The sequence below is a fragment of the Haplochromis burtoni genome, unplaced genomic scaffold (genome assembly GCF_018398535.1).
Source record: "Haplochromis burtoni strain Fernald_Lab_line unplaced genomic scaffold, NCSU_Asbu1 Contig_373, whole genome shotgun sequence".
Lineage (NCBI taxonomy): Eukaryota > Metazoa > Chordata > Actinopteri > Cichliformes > Cichlidae > Haplochromis > Haplochromis burtoni.
This window is the reverse complement of record NW_024582734.1, coordinates 50,333-69,067: the sequence shown is the minus strand read 5'-3', so window position 1 is coordinate 69,067 and position 18,735 is coordinate 50,333. Positions and strand designations below refer to the sequence as shown.

General features: G+C 41.6%; 1 protein-coding gene across 10 annotated transcripts in view; it reads right to left on the bottom strand.

Annotated features, from left to right (window-relative positions):
- Positions 1-3,428: 3,428 nt before the first annotated feature.
- The window catches only part of trak1a (trafficking protein, kinesin binding 1a), a 47,360-nt gene continuing 32,053 nt past the window's right edge, over positions 3,429-18,735 (bottom strand). For 5 of the 10 annotated variants that reach the window (XM_042228984.1, XM_042228983.1, XM_005943831.3 and 2 more), the window contains 14 exons: positions 17,411-17,487; positions 16,358-16,474; positions 16,127-16,227; positions 15,811-15,919; positions 15,004-15,082; positions 14,753-14,883; positions 14,573-14,647; positions 13,973-14,110; positions 13,769-13,845; positions 13,427-13,666; positions 12,668-12,978; positions 10,200-10,682; positions 8,626-8,728; positions 3,429-7,422 (listed from right to left, as the gene is read on the bottom strand). In XM_042228984.1, the coding sequence (XP_042084918.1) occupies positions 6,360-7,422; positions 8,626-8,728; positions 10,200-10,682; positions 12,668-12,978; positions 13,427-13,666; positions 13,769-13,845; positions 13,973-14,110; positions 14,573-14,647; positions 14,753-14,883; positions 15,004-15,082; positions 15,811-15,919; positions 16,127-16,227; positions 16,358-16,474; positions 17,411-17,461 (3,078 nt within the window). In that variant the 5' untranslated portion in view covers positions 17,462-17,487 and the 3' untranslated portion in view covers positions 3,429-6,359. The other 5 variants (XM_042228988.1, XM_042228985.1, XM_042228986.1 and 2 more) reach the window with 4 other exon arrangements.

The following is an 18,735-nucleotide window of genomic DNA, read 5'->3' as shown; positions in this document are numbered from 1 at the left end:
AGTTTTGTCTCAGGTTAATTAACATGAGTCATGAGGGGAAACTACTGTGGAAAATGTGGCGTGAAACAAAATGAATTTGAGAAGAGTTTTTAAAAGAAAACTTGGCTGACTGGTGTCATAGAGTCAGTTGTTGCATTCTGTGATTCTGGCTCAAAGTACCCAAAGTCAGTGATAAACATTTAGTCAGGCAACAGAGAGATTAACTTGTATATGTGTCTTCTTTAGAGTGTTTGAAGGTCTTTGACTGAGGTACTCAGTTTACTGTCTAAGCTTTGCTGCAAGGTGCTATGTTGATGAGCCCAACTTACTTTCTTTCAATGAGGAACTCTTGCTCAAATAGTTCTGCAGGCTTTCTGAAGGTCTCTCAAAGTTTTTCTTTTCACATTGTTTTTCACACATTTTCAGTCCATGCCTTGTATTTGATCATTTTCAGTAGTTGCTTTTTTTTCTTTGCCTGCTTGTTTAAGTCATATAACAGTGGCCTATGAATGAATCAATCATTAAAAGTGCACCTAACTCATGGGATGAACCAGTGTTGTGTCTGCAAACGACTTAACAAAGAACCAAGTATCTTTAGACACTTTGTTACTAGCAGCTTTTGAGAAAAATACATAATTAGTTCCAATTTCTTAATAAAAAAGCATAAAAGAGTATTTTTATAGCAACAAGATAATTCCAAAAGAGTAAGTAAAAAGAAACCAAGCGTGCTTGGTTTCCTCGAAAATTTGAGTAAAGTGTAGGGCCAAAAAAGGGGAAGGCCTGAAAAGCTATCCACAGCAGATGAAAGTCTCAGTCATTTCTTTAAGAAACAGGAAAACAGCTAGTAAGGACCTGAGAGTCTGAAGCCTCATCAGAAACTGTCTCAGTTGGAGGTTGGCTGGAAGCAAAGGGATAAAGTGAGTGATGAAACCAAATTTGAAATTTTTGCTGGTAACTGTCATGATTTCCGCTGCATTTCAGACAGTGGTGTTTGGATCATATCAACACTGATGGAATGATGAAAGCAGAATAGTACGATTTTGAACCACCATGCAATACCTGGATAGAAAAACACAATTCCCCACATTCCTATAAAAACTGTATATAAAATGAATGGTGGCACAAGACCTTTGCCCAGTACTGTATATCATATCCTATATGATATAGTTACAGTTAAGCCTTTTGTGACAAATGTGATGTTGAATGTGCTGTAAACATTTATGTTAAATGATATATTTTTACAGCAATGCCTCTGCACCCCAAGGGCATACACTACACTTGTGGAAAAGGTGCATGCTTGTACAAATTCCCAGCCAGTGAAAGTGTGAGCTAAAAGTCAGTAACTCAACACCTCTTGGATTCATTTTCTTCCAAATTTAATTTGGTAGGGAAACAGATGAAGCTAAGTAAGTGGCCCGTATCATTTTCATCACAAATCACACAAAAAAAGCTTTATCTGATTTTGTAGTGTTTGTTTGAGGTTTCTGGAAGAGGCCTGAGTACTCTGCTTTCTGTCACAGTGGAAAAGATTGGAGTATTCACCCCATCAGGATTCGCCTCTTGGAGCTAACCGATCACATGAACTGTTGCTGAAGTCGAGGTTCTTACAGAGCTGTTGTTAATTACACCGTGATTGAGTTGGAGATGTGGCGCTACTTTACATCAGGACAGATTCACCAAGTCAGTTTGAAGCCTGGGTTTTTAGGAGGTGTTTTGCTTTCTCCATCATTTCCACTAAGTTTGCAGTAACTTTGATCTTCCTCCACAGATGATGAACTGTAACCAACTATTGTTAATCTAAACTCAAATATAATCACGACACAAGCTTTTCTTATCTTTACTTTTCCATCTGTTCATGTTCTGGCTGACTCAGATCTGCAGAATGCTCTCATATCCTCTGTGGGAGCGCGCACACAAACACACACCGGCCATTGCTTCTCCAAGCATTAAAGCCCACCTCACAACTAACCGGTGCTCCCCATCCATCTGTGCTCTCTTTTCATTCAGTGAGCAGGATTGCTCTGTCTCGGCTGAGATCCCTCCACCATGATCTTTAAGAAATCATTATGTTAACATAGTCACATTTTCCATCTCAGTTTGGATCATCATATATACTGCAGGACACCCGAACACGTTCCTTTGGCTGCTCTAACATTAGTTTATAACTGACGGTGTAACTTATTATGCTGGTGTGTCTGAGCATCACTGAAGCAGCCTTAAAGAAAGAAGCCTGGGAGAGATCTGCTGACCTTTATCGAGGCCAAGAGGAGCACATGTGGGTTTACTAGACCTTCACTTAATCTTTGATTGCTGGTTTACTTTCTTTCTGAAGGCTTATTGGCTTGGCTGTGGTTTGTGTTTATGCCAGCTGTCCATTCTGGGTCTGAGAGACAGCGCCTCCCTGTGGAATACAACTGTAAGTAGAACCAAAGCAGTAGAAACTCAGTGCCATCTACTGTTCTTTGGTGTTCATTTATGGGGAGAAATGCCCGCAGTAATACTTAAATTAGTAAACAGGTGGATTGCTTAAAAAGTAGTTACAATGAAAGGGCTCCACCCCGTTGACTAGACGATCTCTAAGGTGTTACACGTTTCGTGGCAATATGCTCGCTCATTTGTATAAAGAAGAAAACGAGGCAGCAGAGTCAAAGGAGTGCAGCTGTTATTTTTTGAGTGAAGGGTCTGGCAACTTAGGTGTCGAGAGAGGCCTGGACCAGCTGCTGAGCTCTGGCAGCAGATGCAGAAAACTGTTGTAGTCCAAGCAGGGGGTGAATAATTCTGCATAATTTAGTGGGTTTCGGTGAGATTGTGTCCCATTTGTTTTGTAGTTATACTAAAGTTAAGTAAAGTTATGTGTTGAATTGAGCTTTTTACTCCCAGCCTGCTGGCTTATGGTTCTTAGGGTATTTAAAAGTAAAATGGGAGGCAGAGGCCTCAGCTTTTTTTTTTTAAAACCAACTCCCAGTTTGGATTTGGGCTTAAAACGTTTATTTTTGACAAAGTTTGTAGTTAGGGCTGGATCAGGTGACCCTAAACCCACCCTTAGTTATGCATGTAGTATTTATTACTAATTTCTGATGCCTTTGTCTCGCCTCCCCTCCCCCAACCAGTCCCCAAACCACTAACACTCAATATATGAAAATATGAAAGGTGATTTTTGTTATATTAAGTAAAATGTGGCCATTAAAATGTGTTCAGAATTTGCAAATTGATGATCTCATAAATGATAACGCGTTACTCTCCCCTACACCGCATCCATCAGCCTTTATAGGTAACATTAAGTATTAGTATCGGTAATATTGGCTCTGTATGTACTTGGTATTTGCAGGATTTGCAGAATCACACAGCATTACTCTTCACCTTAGAACGTCGAGCAGCTTGAAGTGACTTATTGTGATTCGACACATAAAAAAAAGTGTACTTTTAATGTAATGAAGCAAAACAAAGTCTTTATTTATTTATTTATTTATTTATTTGACAGTACAGTCAGTTCTGTAGAATAGAACTCATCAGTTTTTCTCTCTTTACCCAAAAATAAACAACTCAAATCCCTCTTCGTTTTTTTCAAGTTAGCATGACTATCTGTGTTGCATACATTTACAATGCAATAATAGTTCCCTTTCATGAGGTTAACACAAACGGAACTTAAATCAACATACTGTACACAAATGTATGGCCCTACAGCAGATTACTGTTTGTCATAAATTACATTCAGATGAATTGACACACACACACACACACACAAAAAAGCAAAGCATACACGCACAAACACACATACACCATCTCCTTGTTTCTTCAGTCTTATCATTTGTTTTTTTAAATACTGAAAATGGTCTGATTTTGACAAACACCTTGCTCTGCCATGAAGCATTGAGCAGCATCAGTGTACTGTCGGGTTTTTACCCACTGTTAGAAATGGAAATGTTTTTAAGATTTTACTATAAGTGCCAAAAAAACTGATTAATATAATGAATGAAAGGATTCCAAATGTGAGATTTCAAAATAAATAAAATCCTCAAAATTCCTTCATTTAAACAGCTGTCATTACAGATGTGCTTACTTTTTACAATCCACGTACTTCAATGATTGCTAAGTATCCGTTTCCCCCCCTCCACCAAAAAAAACCTTTGCTTGTTTAGTCATTTAATCATCAAGAACCACAGCAGGTCAGCATCCATTCATCCCACTAAACACTCACTGGTCCAGGTGCAATGCCCAAACTCGAACTCTAATGGAAACAATGTGCACAACAAAATGTCAGAGTGGCAATGAACAAAAGAAAGTCTGTTTGACAAATCGGATGTGCTTAAAAATCCCCCGCTTCATAAGCGAGCATCAAAGTGTGAGTTCAAACGGCAGCAACTGGACCCGCTTCAGTGACACCAAACCATCAGCAGGAAACTGTTGCAGACGAAACAACAAGCTGTTAAAACCAGCGTGAATATTTCAAGTCGCTCCATTTTTTAAAAAATCCTTTTTTTTTTTCTTTTTTTTTTAAGTTACATTCAGAAATCAAGTCTTGTTTAATATTGCTTTAATCCTTTTTTACTCCCGCGCATGCTTGACAGAATAAATAACAAAAGGTGTCAGCATGTATGCAAATTATTCTGCTACAAGGGGCACATGCAATATGAGCAAAAAAAAAAAAAAAAAAAAAAAAAAAAAAAGGAAATGAAGGAAACTAACTTCAAGCCTGCACGACAATGGTCCCTCCCAGTATTCACCAGCATATAACTTTGGTTTACGGTGAAAGCTCAGCGGTTAGCATGTTGCAGAGGTTTTTGCAATGTGGCAGCTTCCATTAAAATGTTATCGACCACTTCATGCATCGAAATCTCAATCAAATCACCCAACATTCATTGTTGTCCTCCAGCTGACTAGACAAATACAAAAACAGAGGTGAGCCAAAATTGGGGGGGGGGGGTACTCGTGTTCTCTGCAGGTCTGTAGTCACAGTGCTTTAGCAGATGTCTGTATCTAGACCTGGTCTGTATCCCCCTTCACATGTGCACCAAACGCCCCCCAATTTTTTTAAATGACAAAAACAGAGCCACAAACACTTTAAATTGGCATAGGTACATTTATGTACCCTCTCTACTGCATACCGTACAATAATAATAATAATAATAATAATAATAATAATAATAATAATAAAGGCAACATAAAATATGAAGTAATCAACTAAAACAAACGCAGATCCATATTCCACAGACATACAGTATGTTCGTTTTTAGGCACATAAGAAAATTCAGTCACAGCAAGAGGACATAAAGCCCCAATCTGGATTCTCTCTGAAAGTATAAATTACAAAGAGGGGAGGGGTTGCTGGCAGAAAATAATCTCGATCTCTAGAGCCATGGCCACTGCTACGTAGCATAGCTTTCAGCTAACTCCACTGCATTGCAACACACACATAATGCAGGAGTAGCATTCATAAAATGCAGTCTGGACTACATCTGTCACAATTAGAGACAAGCACGATCTGAAAGGTTTTAATAAAGACATTAATAGGACCACTATTTGTATGTTAGTTTAGTCAGATTGCCTTTGTCTCCAACCGCGACTTAAATATCGAGCAGATCACATTTAATGAGTCGTCACTGCAGAAATCACAGTCATTCAAAACTTTTTTCTTCCAGTTCCTAAACTGAAGCTCTTCTAGTTTCGCTTTGGCTGACGGTCTTTGGCAACACTGGACTGGACACGACAAACACTCCTTGGCTGCACATCGAGTTAAAAGTTAGAAAGCAAAGCCAAAAACTGGAGGAGTATCTTGTTTGTAGTATCAGCAGGTTTACATAGGACATACACATTACATCTGGTGTATGGCCATGTGTAATCTTAAAAGTAAAGATTACATCCGGTGGTGTGAATGCACCGACTGTGTAGTCCAACAGTACAGTGTAGAACCCCAGTTTCTGCATAAATCAAGAAGAATTTGTTACATTTTTCTGCAAAAACAGGTAACGTGGGCGACACGTGCACCAGATCGGGCCTTTAATATTATACTATATGACACAGTATACTGTATGTCCAATATACTGGGCAGTTACAACAGACAAGAAGGCAACATCATTAGTCTGGCCTGACAGAATATGAGTATAACACAGTGTAACAGTTCTTAGCCAGTATTTCCATCCCACCTCACTTATCATGACTGTTTAGAAAGATGAATAATTGTAGTTGGACTGTGTCACTCGTCTGTTTTTTAACCTTTTTCGTCCGGGAGAGATGACTGCGGTGTAGTTGCTTATGCTGTTTTGTTTTGTAAATGAGTGTGTGTGGGTGTGCACGTGTGGTCGTGTCATAAGTACTGTACTGCTCTGTAAAATACGCGAGACTGTGTGTTGTAATATGATGTAATACGCTTAATGCTTCCATTATGTCCCGGTTTCTTCATCGTTGTGTTGGTCGTGTGTGGTCGAATCCCCCACCTCGCCTTTTGGCCTGGTGTGTCTCTGTATTATCGTCTGCGATGTGACCATTTCCAGTGCATTTAGAGTCTGTGGTACGTGCACGCCTTTTGTGACCAGTGTCTTCTTTTTTGTTTGCACTTTGCCCGTTTCCTGTGTGTGCGCTGTGAGTTGTTGTGTATGTGAGGTTTGCATCGTATGCGGTATGAGTATCTCTGTGCTGGGGGGGCCTCCTGGGTCTTTCATCACCATGCTGGCCCCCACCATGGCGGGATAGCTTCGATTCCTCCTCAGTCCTGGAAGCCCCCCACCCAGTGCGCTGTTCCCCAGTCCAGCAGAACCAAAGGGGCCTAACAGAGTACTTCCAGATGAAGCTGAAGCAGAATGTGGGGAAAGGGTGCGAAAACTCTTCAGTTTGTCCACAAGCCGCAGATTGATCATCTCTGTTTGGTTGTCATCGTCCACCTGGCCCTCCTTCTCCCTTTCTGCCTCCCCCAGCACTTCCCTCAAAATTGTACGAGCCGGCTTAGACGCGAGGAAGGTATCGTAGAACGGCGGGTCGTCATCGGAAGGGCTGAACTGAAACATGGGGCCTGTAGCGATCGAGGAAGCCGATTTGGAGTGAGGTGAGCTGGGTGGGCTGGATGGCTGAAGGAGGAGGAGGGTGTCTGGACGTTTTCCCAGGTGCTTGACTCCACCCTGCTCCGGTCTCTCTGTGCACCTCTGTGCTTGAACCCCTCCCAACACTGCCGAAGCATCCAGCCCTCGGTCCCAGCTGCGTGGGTTGTACACTGAGGCAGAAATTCCATTCTCCAGCAGGAGGCGCACCAGGCCTAGAGAGGTGCTGGTGGTTTTAGTGGAGTCCCTAAGGTTGGTGGAGGACTCGGCGAGGGAGAGGGAGAGGGAAAGGCGGCGAGGTGTGCAGCAGGGTGTGTAGGAAGGCGTGGGTGGGGCTGAGAAGGGTACAGGGGAGGCAGTAAGGGAAGGCGTGCCCAGGCAGGTACTGCTCTGACACGCAGCCATGGCTGGGCTGGAGAGGAATGGAAGGACATAATACAGAAAAATGATGAGTAAGCATAACCAAAATTATACAGACACCACCAGCCTTTAATATGACTATTAAATCTTATCCTGTTCTGGAAGACTGAGCCGTGCACACAAGTTTAAGCTCAAATCTGCACATTGATTTGTACTTTTAAAACTCAGAAACATCAAGTCTGATTGACACATTGTTCACACATTAAACAATTTAATCACACAGAAAGTTAGTTCATCAAGCCCCGTATACATGGTGAAGAAACATTAAGCACAGCAGTCCAATTTGTAGCCCTTAACCGCTCTGCAGGGAGTACACCGTCACGTGACATTTATCTAATGGGAAAAGTGCCAGAAAAACTGAGACTGTAAACTAACTGACTCCAAGATGAAAGCTGACTCAAGCATTAAAAGTGAGTGATCTCCTTTCAGCCAATGCTCAGAACACTTTGTTCAATCAATCAAAAAAAAAAAAAAAAAAAAATGGACCTCTTTGCTTAGTTTATTTCCACCGAGTATAACACAGTTGGATTTAATCAGATTGGATCAGTGATTGGATTCCTGGATGTCAGGTTTGTTAGTTACAAAGCGGCTTCTAAACAGGGAAACTTATGAGGCAAATAAGAAGCACACTGTCCAGTGACTAACTAGAGGACACAGCTTTTAAAAATGACATGTTTGTGTTGCAGAGCTTTTTCACAGTTTAGTGCTTGTGAAATTTGCCTCACGCAGCTGCCCACAAGTCGCTGCCCACTAAGTTTGACCAGACAAAAGAGAGACGGTGCAAATTCCCCAAAGTTATTCTGCTTCACACCAGCAAATCTTTAGAAATGCACTACCATGCATTTCCTCACCCATGCGCACACTAGTAGGTGCACTCAATGGGTCTGCTCTACTTCGGCCATAACAACCATGTGATACAACTCCAGTTCTTCTTCCTCGTCACATGACCTGTTAAGCCAATCAAGACATTGAGTGTTATGCGCCAGGCCTACGGCAACACAGAAGCCCTGTCTGGAATGAAAATCAGAGAAAACCTGGCTCGTTCAATTACCTACTACTTCAAGTCTGCCATTTAGTACAGATATAAAACAATATGTCTGACTGCCAGCTGTTGTTTATCATTACACAAATCAGGTTAAAGACAAAGGTTTATCAATGAAGTATTTAAGTGTTGATGTGTTTATTTATTCTTTACCTGGGGGATGCAGTAGTCAGCTGATCAGAGGGGTGGAGAATCCTGCAGGTGGTGAAGGTATATGTGGAGCTAGTGTGGGACATACACTTCCCTGGGAAAAGAACTGGAGGAGAAAGGAAGGGAAGGAAAAAAAGAAGAGAGGGGAAGATTTTTAGTGTTGACACATAATAGACCAAACACAACGAGGCAAAAAAAATGTTAACAACAACGTGGAGAAAATAGACCGTGGGCATAGTACAGGACCCGAGCAAAAGCCCCAGCTAACATTAGCCCCCCCAGTATACTTGTTTCTGTTAGAGAAACTCGAAGTCTATCCCAGCTAATAGCCTTGGTTGTGAAAATGGAGCTGCTAAGGGTGAGCCTCGACAACAAGAAGCAGCAGCTGAATCAGTCACACACTCATCTGATGTGACTGAATATTCAGTTTGTATACCTAAAGCATAAAGATGCGTTTATTCCACTTTGATCTTTTATAAATTATGAAACACTTAAATGAGGTAGAAGAGTTAAGTTATGAGGCAGATTTTTCATTGCAGTGGTATTAAAGTTACAACCAAGGCCACACGGGGCTGATTCACTGCAACACTTTAACTTTTTAGTGTTAATAAAGAGATCCATGCCTCTCAAGTTGTGCTCTGCTTTTACATTCATATTAATTACAGTTATAGCACCACAATGTTTACACCCTTTCTAGGGTTAAGTTCACTTGAATTTCTTGCATTAATTTGTTTTATTATTCTCTGTGTTTCCCTGTACTGGGAACACTTACAAAGGTTTATTCTAGTCTGCGCCTCTTCTCCATTTTAAATGGTACCATGTTGACTTAATAAAAATAAAGCTTTGGGTTTTAAATTCTCTCTCTCATTTTTGGCTCGTAGCCGTAAAGTTAAAGCCACCCACTCCCACAAGATTTGTACTCTGGGACAAGAGAATATCAATGGCACGGCAGTCATCCACACCAAAGCTGCTCAGTAGGCTCCAATATTAGCTAGCCGCAAGCGCTACGAGTTCATGTGACTCGAACAGCTGCCCCAACAGCACTTGACCTGCCAAATTTCTTTCTGTATCTGCGTGCTTGTGTGCTACAAAACAGTATAGCTTAGCATGAAATATTAAACCCTCCTGCTCCTAAATAGTGTCTAAAATGTTTTATAGAATATACCTAAAGATACTAAAGACTTTGCAAAAGATGAAAAACTTTGAGTGTAAGCGTAATTGGCTGAAATAAAGGAAAAAAAGTGGCAGCAAAAGAAAGTGTGAACTGAGAAGAAAGGCTGCAGATGGAAAATGACGGAAATGAAAGAACAAAAATAAAAACATGTACTCTGTCTCGTTGCCGTTCGCTGGCTGCATACACGGGGACAGCTCCTGGGGTGGGTGCGTGTGCAGGTGTGTACACATGAGCGTGATCATGCAGGATGGGATGTCACGTGTCCAATGAATCCTTTCTCCTGCCCCTAAACCCGCCACCCCTCCTGTTCACCCTCGTCCCCTTTATCCCCATGCTCCAGGGCAAACATGAAGGTGTTGTGGTTTGATGCAGTGCTGTAACCCCAGCTAAGAGGCTCCCTCACCAGGCATGCGGTCCACAGTGTTTGGCTGTAAGGTTTGGCGCTCTTTGGGGTCCACATGCCCGTTGATGTCGGGAGAAAAAGGCAGCGGAGAGGAAGGGGACGTGTTGGAGAGAGGAAAGGGCATGCTCGCAACATGTCCATCATTTCCCTGAACTGCTTCTGCCACCGCGCAGATCGTTCCATTCAGTGTGTCTGACTGGCTGATTTCTTCAATGTTGCCATTTTTGTTGTGGCAGACTGCGGGAGTAGAGGTAGAGCGAGGCAGATCCGTGGGAGCAGGGCTCTCCCCTAGCACGGCTCTAAATGAGTCACATGATACTTCATCCTCCTCTGGTTGGTCCAGCTGCCAGCTGTCCTCCTGTTCCTGTTCCTGTTCGTGGGCTAAAGTGCGGAAGCCCTTTGTGACCACACCGGGCCGATGATCCAGCAGAGCACCCATGTGAGGCTGAGCCAGCTGCTGCCATGCGTGGAGCGTAGCAGAGCCTAGGAAAAAACACATCTTCAAGTTACACGAAAATCAACAGCAGCTTCAGCTATTTTTAACAAGTTCGTGACCTCCTTTAAACACGCATACAGAAAAAGTACCACAAAATCTGTGATTGTCGATTACAGATATGTTCTTATCAAGTTTTCAATGATCACAGGTTAAACAAACTACATCTGTTTAAACTCTAAAAGCACCTGATTATTGCAGGTGAACACGAAGACGTCACTTATGTTCAGTAGGTGTTGTTTATGTGTTGAAATGTGCTTGAAAACTAGAAAATTATTGTTAGTACGTTATATATACACATATATAAACTAGGCTAAGCTCCAAAGTAGAGACGAGAACACATACATATACAACAAATGCACATTCTTAGATTATAACACTGTCACAGCATTTCTTTATGCAGCACACAGAGACTCTCGCACACAGCACTGAGGGTGGATGTCACGACAAAGGAGAAATGTCTATAGGCCAAAGTGTCTTCGCACACCGGACTGCTTGAATTTCAAGTCTAGAAAAATGGTTTTCTACTAGAGATGCATTTTGAGAGATGCCACTGCAAAAGAACAAACGCAGAAGAAATGAGAGAAAAGGAAAGTGGAAAATGATGAAGACTTTATTCAAGACATCATCAAAGAAAGCAAACAAGGAGAATAGAACAAGAGTAAAGTGCAAAGACCAAAGTGAACTGAAAGGCCAACAAATGACGAGTGGAAGAGGTGGACAGTACATACAGCATCATGACACTGATGAAAGGCTCAGAAACTTATGAACACAGATGAACATTTAAGAAATAATCACCTGAGATTGTTTCTACATTACTTCTTATTTCTGCACCGCTGTTAGACTTGAAATGAAACATTTCCATCTTTTTTTGTTTTTTACATTTTCATAAGTTCACGTGCTTGGAGAACACATTTTTGTCCTATGACGCAAATGGTTGCAACTTCAAGTTTGGACACTAGGTGGTGCCATCGTACAAGATGTAAGGAAGCTTTCAGTTCCACTGGACAATACTGAGAGTGGATGGATGATTGAAGAGGTCACAAGTACACGTTAACAAAAAACAGGTTTCCGAGATCCTCTGCATTAGAAATATTTGCTGTTATTATAAATATAGTGATAACTGCTCTGTATCAACAATCCAACACTAAGAATTCAATAAATAATAAATAAAGCTCCTCTATTAGAACAAGGCATCAGAAACATGTTCAGCATGTGTTCAAAAATACAGAAAGTGCATTTCAAATACCATACAGGAAATCACTCACTGCAAATGTGTCAGTGAGCATGTGTTGTTATGTGCTAGGTAGGCTTTTTAACACATTATGGCTGTGCACAACTTTATAGTTTGAGACACGCTCCAATATCCAAGTACAACACTTGAATAAAATATTAGGAAAAGAAATCATTAAATCTACTTTGTATAAGTTACTGTGTGCAGAACGTTCTTTGAACTATTCTCATTCTTAAACTGCAGCCTTCGAACCAGTGCACTGCTCCACACACAGCAGGCTAACCTATATTTCAAAGCTGCAGCGCAACTGCGTATGTCTAAAATAAAAGGAGTGCTGCAGATTTAAACTACCATCCTGTTGCACCAACCTCTCCAGCAGACCTGTGGCTACAGCCAGCGGAGGCTGTGAGCTTGAGAAACTGCTCAGCTCCATCAAACTGGAGCTCCTTCGCAGCTTGTTAGGATCTGGTGAGGCGCTCAGAAAGATCTTGGACTGATTGCATTTGTGAAAAATCAGGTATTGATTCTCATTCTGAGTTGCTTGACTTTGGGTTTCACAGCCCTGGCTGCATGCTGTGGGAGGAGTGAGGCTGGAATTTTGCACCTGGTTCTGATTTTCATTGTGTTTTTTCTTCAAAATCTCATTTTCATTGCGAAAGGCTTTTTCACTGCTGAAATTCTGATTTACTTTTTCATCATGTGGAAGATTCGAGGACTTGTGACTCTGAGAGGAATAATCACCTTCTAGCGGCTTTACAATCTGCAGCTTCTCTGGCAGGTAGGATCTGGGTGTGAATGAGTACCCCGACCAGATGCTTCCAACTGAGGTATGTGAGGAAAGCGAGAACAAGCTTTCCGTTGGGGTTCCTGGTCCTCCTTTTTCCTCCTCTTTGGCCAGGTAAGCCAGCTTTCGCTCCCTCTCCTCCTCGAAGAATCGTTTTTCTGAGAGGTAGTTGTCCCGGCGGAGCGACAAGCGACGCAATGCTGCCTCCAAGTCCCTGCTGCCCGGAGTCCCAGGGGTACCAGGGGGGCGCTTGTTGGAGTCCTCTGACCTGAAGAGGGAGACAGACAGCGGTACAGTTTTTTGCAAAGTTAATCTCTATTTTGAGATAATAAAATGATCGTTTAATTTAATTCACTATCAAAAGGGGAAAAAATAAGAAGAAACCTTAAATAATTGTGTTATTTCACTCTTAAGTGTATAAAAAACCCTCACAAGTCATTTGGAAAAATAATCCAAACGTTTGAATCAGAGAAGAAACTAAGTTTTTCAACTTACTGTCATATATGACAAATAAACACAGGGAATTGTTTGTGAAACTGGAACTACAAGGTGTTTGCCAAACTTTGAAATGAGAACCTTAATCAAATTTCAAAACAGCTGCAAATGAGCACTCTGTTAATTACCTAACTGGGATGCTTCTAAATTAAATACATTTCATCAGGTCATTATGCTTCATCATTCAAATCTACGGTCCGTAGCGGGAGCGATGTCCATACCCGTCATCAGGCGTCTCCAGGATACTGCTAGTCCTGTTGTCTAGGATGATCCCACTTCCTGTTTCACTACCATAAATGGAGTTGGAGCGTGGCGTGCCCACCCTGCTGGAACGCCCTGAGGTGAAGCATGAAGTCTGATTGGAGCCTGGGATGTTGAGAGGAGAGGGGGCTAGAGATGAACGCTGCTGACGCATCAGATTGAGGTTTCTCACTGTTTGGAAAACTCGCTTCGGATGCAGTCTGCAGACACACAAACATGGAGTTGATGGATGACTTTTAGATTATTACAAATGATTAACATCTGAATCAGATCATACTGTGGAGGAAAAAAAGGATATGTACCTCTGCTCTTCTACGTCTGGATCATCCATTTGGAGTTCCTTCCTCATGGTGCCCTCTATTTCTGCTGCCAGTGAGTCCTGGAGAAGAAACAAATTGCTACTTGGGAACTGAAGATGTTGTGATGCAGACAGACAGTCTCTCTTCTAACTACGTACATTTCTTTTGCATTGTAAAAACCCTTAAAAATTTAACTCCATCACTCACCATCGGGAACAGGCCCAGGGAATGGAAACGCCTCGCCGTGCTGAGCGGGAGAGTTTTATTTCTCAGGTTCTTCAGTTCCTCCTGAGCTTCATGCAGCATCTCCATACACTCTGCATACTTGTCTTGCAACTCCTGCAACTAAAAGTGAAGAAAGGAGGAAGAGCTTTACAGAGAAGAAAATGAAACGCACTGAAGCAGAGTGTTTCACCTCCAGCCTGGAGGTCATTTGTCTCCTGTTTATCTCTCAGTTACATTTAAACAGTGACAGGACTGATTTTCATACAATTTGCTTCTTGGAGAGACTGAGCTTTGCATGCTAAATTTGGTGATATAATAATATGTGAAGACAGGAGAAGCCATCAGCAGCATCTCTACTGGACCAATAACATGTGTTGATGGAAGCATGTGGAAGATGATTACTTTATAATTAGCATCTTAATAATAAAGTAATCATTTTTAAATCATAAAATCTAACAAAAAATACAAATCTGATGGCAGGAATATATATGTCATACTACAAATTTGCCTCATCTGGCAGCAGCTGGCAATGCAGAAAACACAGTGCTGTTGCCATGGTGACCAGGCCCTGGACTGCCCTACCTCAGCAGTGAGTTGTCGCTGGGCGTCTTTGGCTGCACCCAAGTGCTGAGTCAGCTCCTCATTTTCCAAAGCATACTGACAACACGGCAGACAAAACAGGACAACAGGTGTGAAACCGACTGCATTCAAAGTATTTTTAGCGTTTAATGTAATCTGAGACAAAGATCGGGACTTTCGTACAAGCTTGGCCTTCTTCTGGAGGTCGACTATCTGGGAGAGGAGGTGTGTGATCTCCTCCTGCTGTCTGGAGGCGTCCTCAGTCTTCCTAGCCAGTTCTTCAGCCAGAGAGGAAATCTGCAGGTTGGCATCGCCTGGGAATGAGAACAGGTGTTCAGCAAAATACAGCTTATGGCCACACTGCTTCTAAAGAGTGACTGTGATTGTGTGTGTGTGTGTGTGGGGGAAACAAATAAACAAAAAAAGCCACTCACGTATTTCTTTGACACAGTCATTGACAAGTTGCTGCTCTTTTTCCTCATAGGAGATCGTTTCTGTCTCCAAATGACTCGCCTGGAGGGAAAATGAAAATAACTTCACATCACAGCAAAGATAAGATCATGCTTATAATTCATATAAGACTTTCTTATATGAATGTTTTTTATAGGGAATCTATAAGATGGTAGTGAGACCTGCTATGATGTATGGTTTGGAGACACTGACAAAAAGACTGGGGGCCAGTTAGAAGATTTTCAATGGAAGTGACCAGAATGGACAAAGTCAGAAATGGTTTTTGGCTCAGTGGGCTTGAGGGGCAGTGTCAGGGAGGCTGAGGTCCAGGTGAAGGGAATTAGGCTGATGAACTCTCTTTTCCCTTTTAGTGATGTCGGGGACCGGCAATGTGAGCGTGGAGCCAGCTGGAAAACTGGCCATGGCTGAACTAGCAGTGCCAATCTAAACACATTGGGTGTGTGACATATAAATAAAAGTGACTAAACAGTTACCGAACGCCGTGTGGGTCTGAGTCATTCACTGAGTACTTCAGACTGACAGCTCAGCTCAAGTTGAATATTTTGGAGACAAAGTTAAAGAGGCAAGGCTGGACATGAGCAGAGGAGGGACAGTGGATATACTGGACAAAGGATGCTGAAGACGGAGCCGTCAGGCAGGAGGAAAAGAGGAAGACGACAGTGGAAATTCATGGATATAGTGAAGGAGGACATACTGAGTAGTCAAAAGAAGAAGAAAAGTAGTTTTCTAGTGCATGCGCGTTAGACTATCATGCAAAAAAAAAAAAATACCTCAGATCGCAATGATTTATTCTCTTCCTCCAAATCCTTGAGTTTCTTCTGCAACGACTCCAGGGGGAAAAAGTTTGGCGATGACACACTTGGTTCACTGGGACGGACGCTGTGAACACACAGGAAAGAGTTGCGCTTGTTAGTTTAAGTAATTCAACAGACTTTATATATTTTCATTAAAAAAAACCTGTTAAAACCCAAAGAACCTTAAGTTAAAATGTGATATTATTAGAATTAATTTTTTGTTTTGGTTTTTTTGGAACAATGAGGAAATACACTGAGCAGCAAGGAAAGGAGGTAATAAAAGGAGACTTACGGTGTAGAGGTAATCGACTCGCCGTCGCTTTCTTCGGCTGCATTGGTGTAGAACTGTAACAGCTCATCTTTCATGGACAGGTCGTGGCGCAGCTGAGACACCTATAAGGAGACGATTGACGTCAGAAGAAGATGGGGGGGGGCATGCAGGACGTTCAGCTCATCACAGACATACATTATAGTTCCCACCACCAAATACTGAAGCACTGACGAGCACACATTCGTTGTTTACCTCCTCTCGTATGTGCTCCACTTGCTCCTCCAGCAGTTCATTCCTTTCACTGAGGGCTTTGTTTTTCTTCAGCAGTGACTGTCCGATGCGAGCCGCTAACTCCAAGTCACGCTCTTTCTGCAGAGACAGAGCTGCGTTTAGCAAAATGAATTTCAATAGTTTAAACATTTGCAAAGACCAGTGTTAGTAATTTTCCCTGTTTCAGGTCTACGTAAACTAAACCCCTCAACCATTAGCCTAGTTTAATATATAGATGCTTGTTTCAGCTGCTCCTTTATTAGAAAAATGGGTTTGAAGGATCTGTATATTTGATTTAACACAGAGTTTTTATACCAGACAACCCTTCTTAGCGTGTATCAGAATTACTCAAACCAGCTTTAAATGTTGGGTAAATTCAAATACATCAGTAAAGAAAAGGACAAAACAAAAGAGAGCGGCAAAAGCAACACAATATCCACTAATCACTAAATATGAACCTCAAAAGGAAACCTTTGTACATCAGCCGCACTGGAAAACACCCGTCAGTCAACATGAGGCAATAATTAAAAGCTTATTGTTAACTAGCCACTCCTGTTTCTATCACTACATCAACAGGACTATTTATTGTACTATTAAAAGCTACCAGCAAAGCAAATACTGCAATAGTTTCATGTGCTACAAGAAATAAAAATAACTGACATGTTCAGAAATATACAGATCTGACATTAATTGCGCTCGCAGTAATGGAAGTCATGTGTTTGGTGATGGTGCTGTTTGTCTAAGCCATGCTTTCACAATGCTGTCCGGTTGCTCGGGTTCATACTTTAACAGTGACGTCACCCTGTTTTCCTCCCTGCTTTACATTCTGTTGGTCAGCGCAGTCAGCTGAGGAGGATAAAGTTACATTTGAATATTGGCCGATGGAAACGGCTTTTATGACGTTGCTTTCTTTGTCGCAACCCTGATAAATCCGCCCGCGTTTTGACTATGACATAACACCATGTGACCGAATGGCCTTGCAGACCCTCTGACAGTGTCCTGGGTTCCTGGTTATTCTACTTTATTGGATTTTACCTCTTCCAGCAGTCGAGTGACAGCGTCAATGTCGCTGTAGGTCTTCGTCATCTGGCCCACTCTGTCAGCGCACAACACTGCAGACACAGAAACAGTGAAAGCAACTGAGTGCTGAACATTTCCAGAAGAAGCTTTAACAGTTCTTTTTTTTGACTCTATAATATAAATCATGTTATTAAATCATAATCTAGGCTGATTTCATGTATGCTTTCATATCACTCAAGCCAGAAAAAAGCACTATGGGCAACTTTTTGGGCAATTTATTGCCTCTTTAAAGATTTTCCATTTTTGTCATACATGCAGATACCGCCAAAGAAAATTAAATATAACATTTAATATAATAGAAAGAGGATGGATGCTTTAAGGAGTTAGTTTCTATTTTTATACCTGACAAACATGACCTGTATAAAAGTAAATACTTATAAACATGTCCAGTTTTGGGATTTACTTACCTGGATGATTGAGCATGCATTAAGACATTTGTACAATAATGTGTTGGAAGAAAAGGCCTCATATACGGCTCATAGTTATAACGGGTGTGGGCTGTGGATGTGGAGTGCATTAGCTTTATTTATCTACATGCATATGCCCGGTTTTACAGCCCTGTGCAGCACACAGCGCAGACAGCACTAAAGTCATGAAAGCATAAATACGCCAACAATGACCCTCTGCATAGCTCAGGGTTTTTGTTCCTAGCAAATGACTCAGAAAAGATAAGTTATTGAATAGTGACACAGAGGTCAAAGTGAAGGGCCACGCCTCAGCCATGCTGCTTATTATTAACTCCCTCAGTCCTCAAACAGAGGAGTTTACATCTGTATGACTTCATAGTTTAATTTGGAAACGATTCATAGACCGATAACCTGCATAAAACAACAAAACCAGCTTGTCTGTTCCTTGATACCAACTTGTTTCATTCAAATTTATTAAAAAAAAAATTATAGCAACCTTTTTAGAAAGTATCTTCACTTGTGAGTGCAGTTTTTTGTTTTTTTTTTTAAGTTTCTACTGCATGAAAAGTGAGACTTTCATAAATGAACACTGCTATAAATTCCTGTGGAAATGCACATTAACAGCAGAAACTCGGGGGCAGGGAAGAATGCTTTCACACCAAGTTTCAGCCTGAAAGGACTGCAGTTCACCCCCATACCCCTGCTCAGGCCCAGGGGAGCCTTTAAAATGTAAATGTTGTGAGCTATACAAATGCAAATCATAGTAGTATGGAGCCATCAAGCTCCACTAGTTACACACATTTCTAAAAAGGTACCAACTCCATTTTAAGATCATCTCTTTTTGATCAGGCTTATTTTAGTTGTAATCCCATA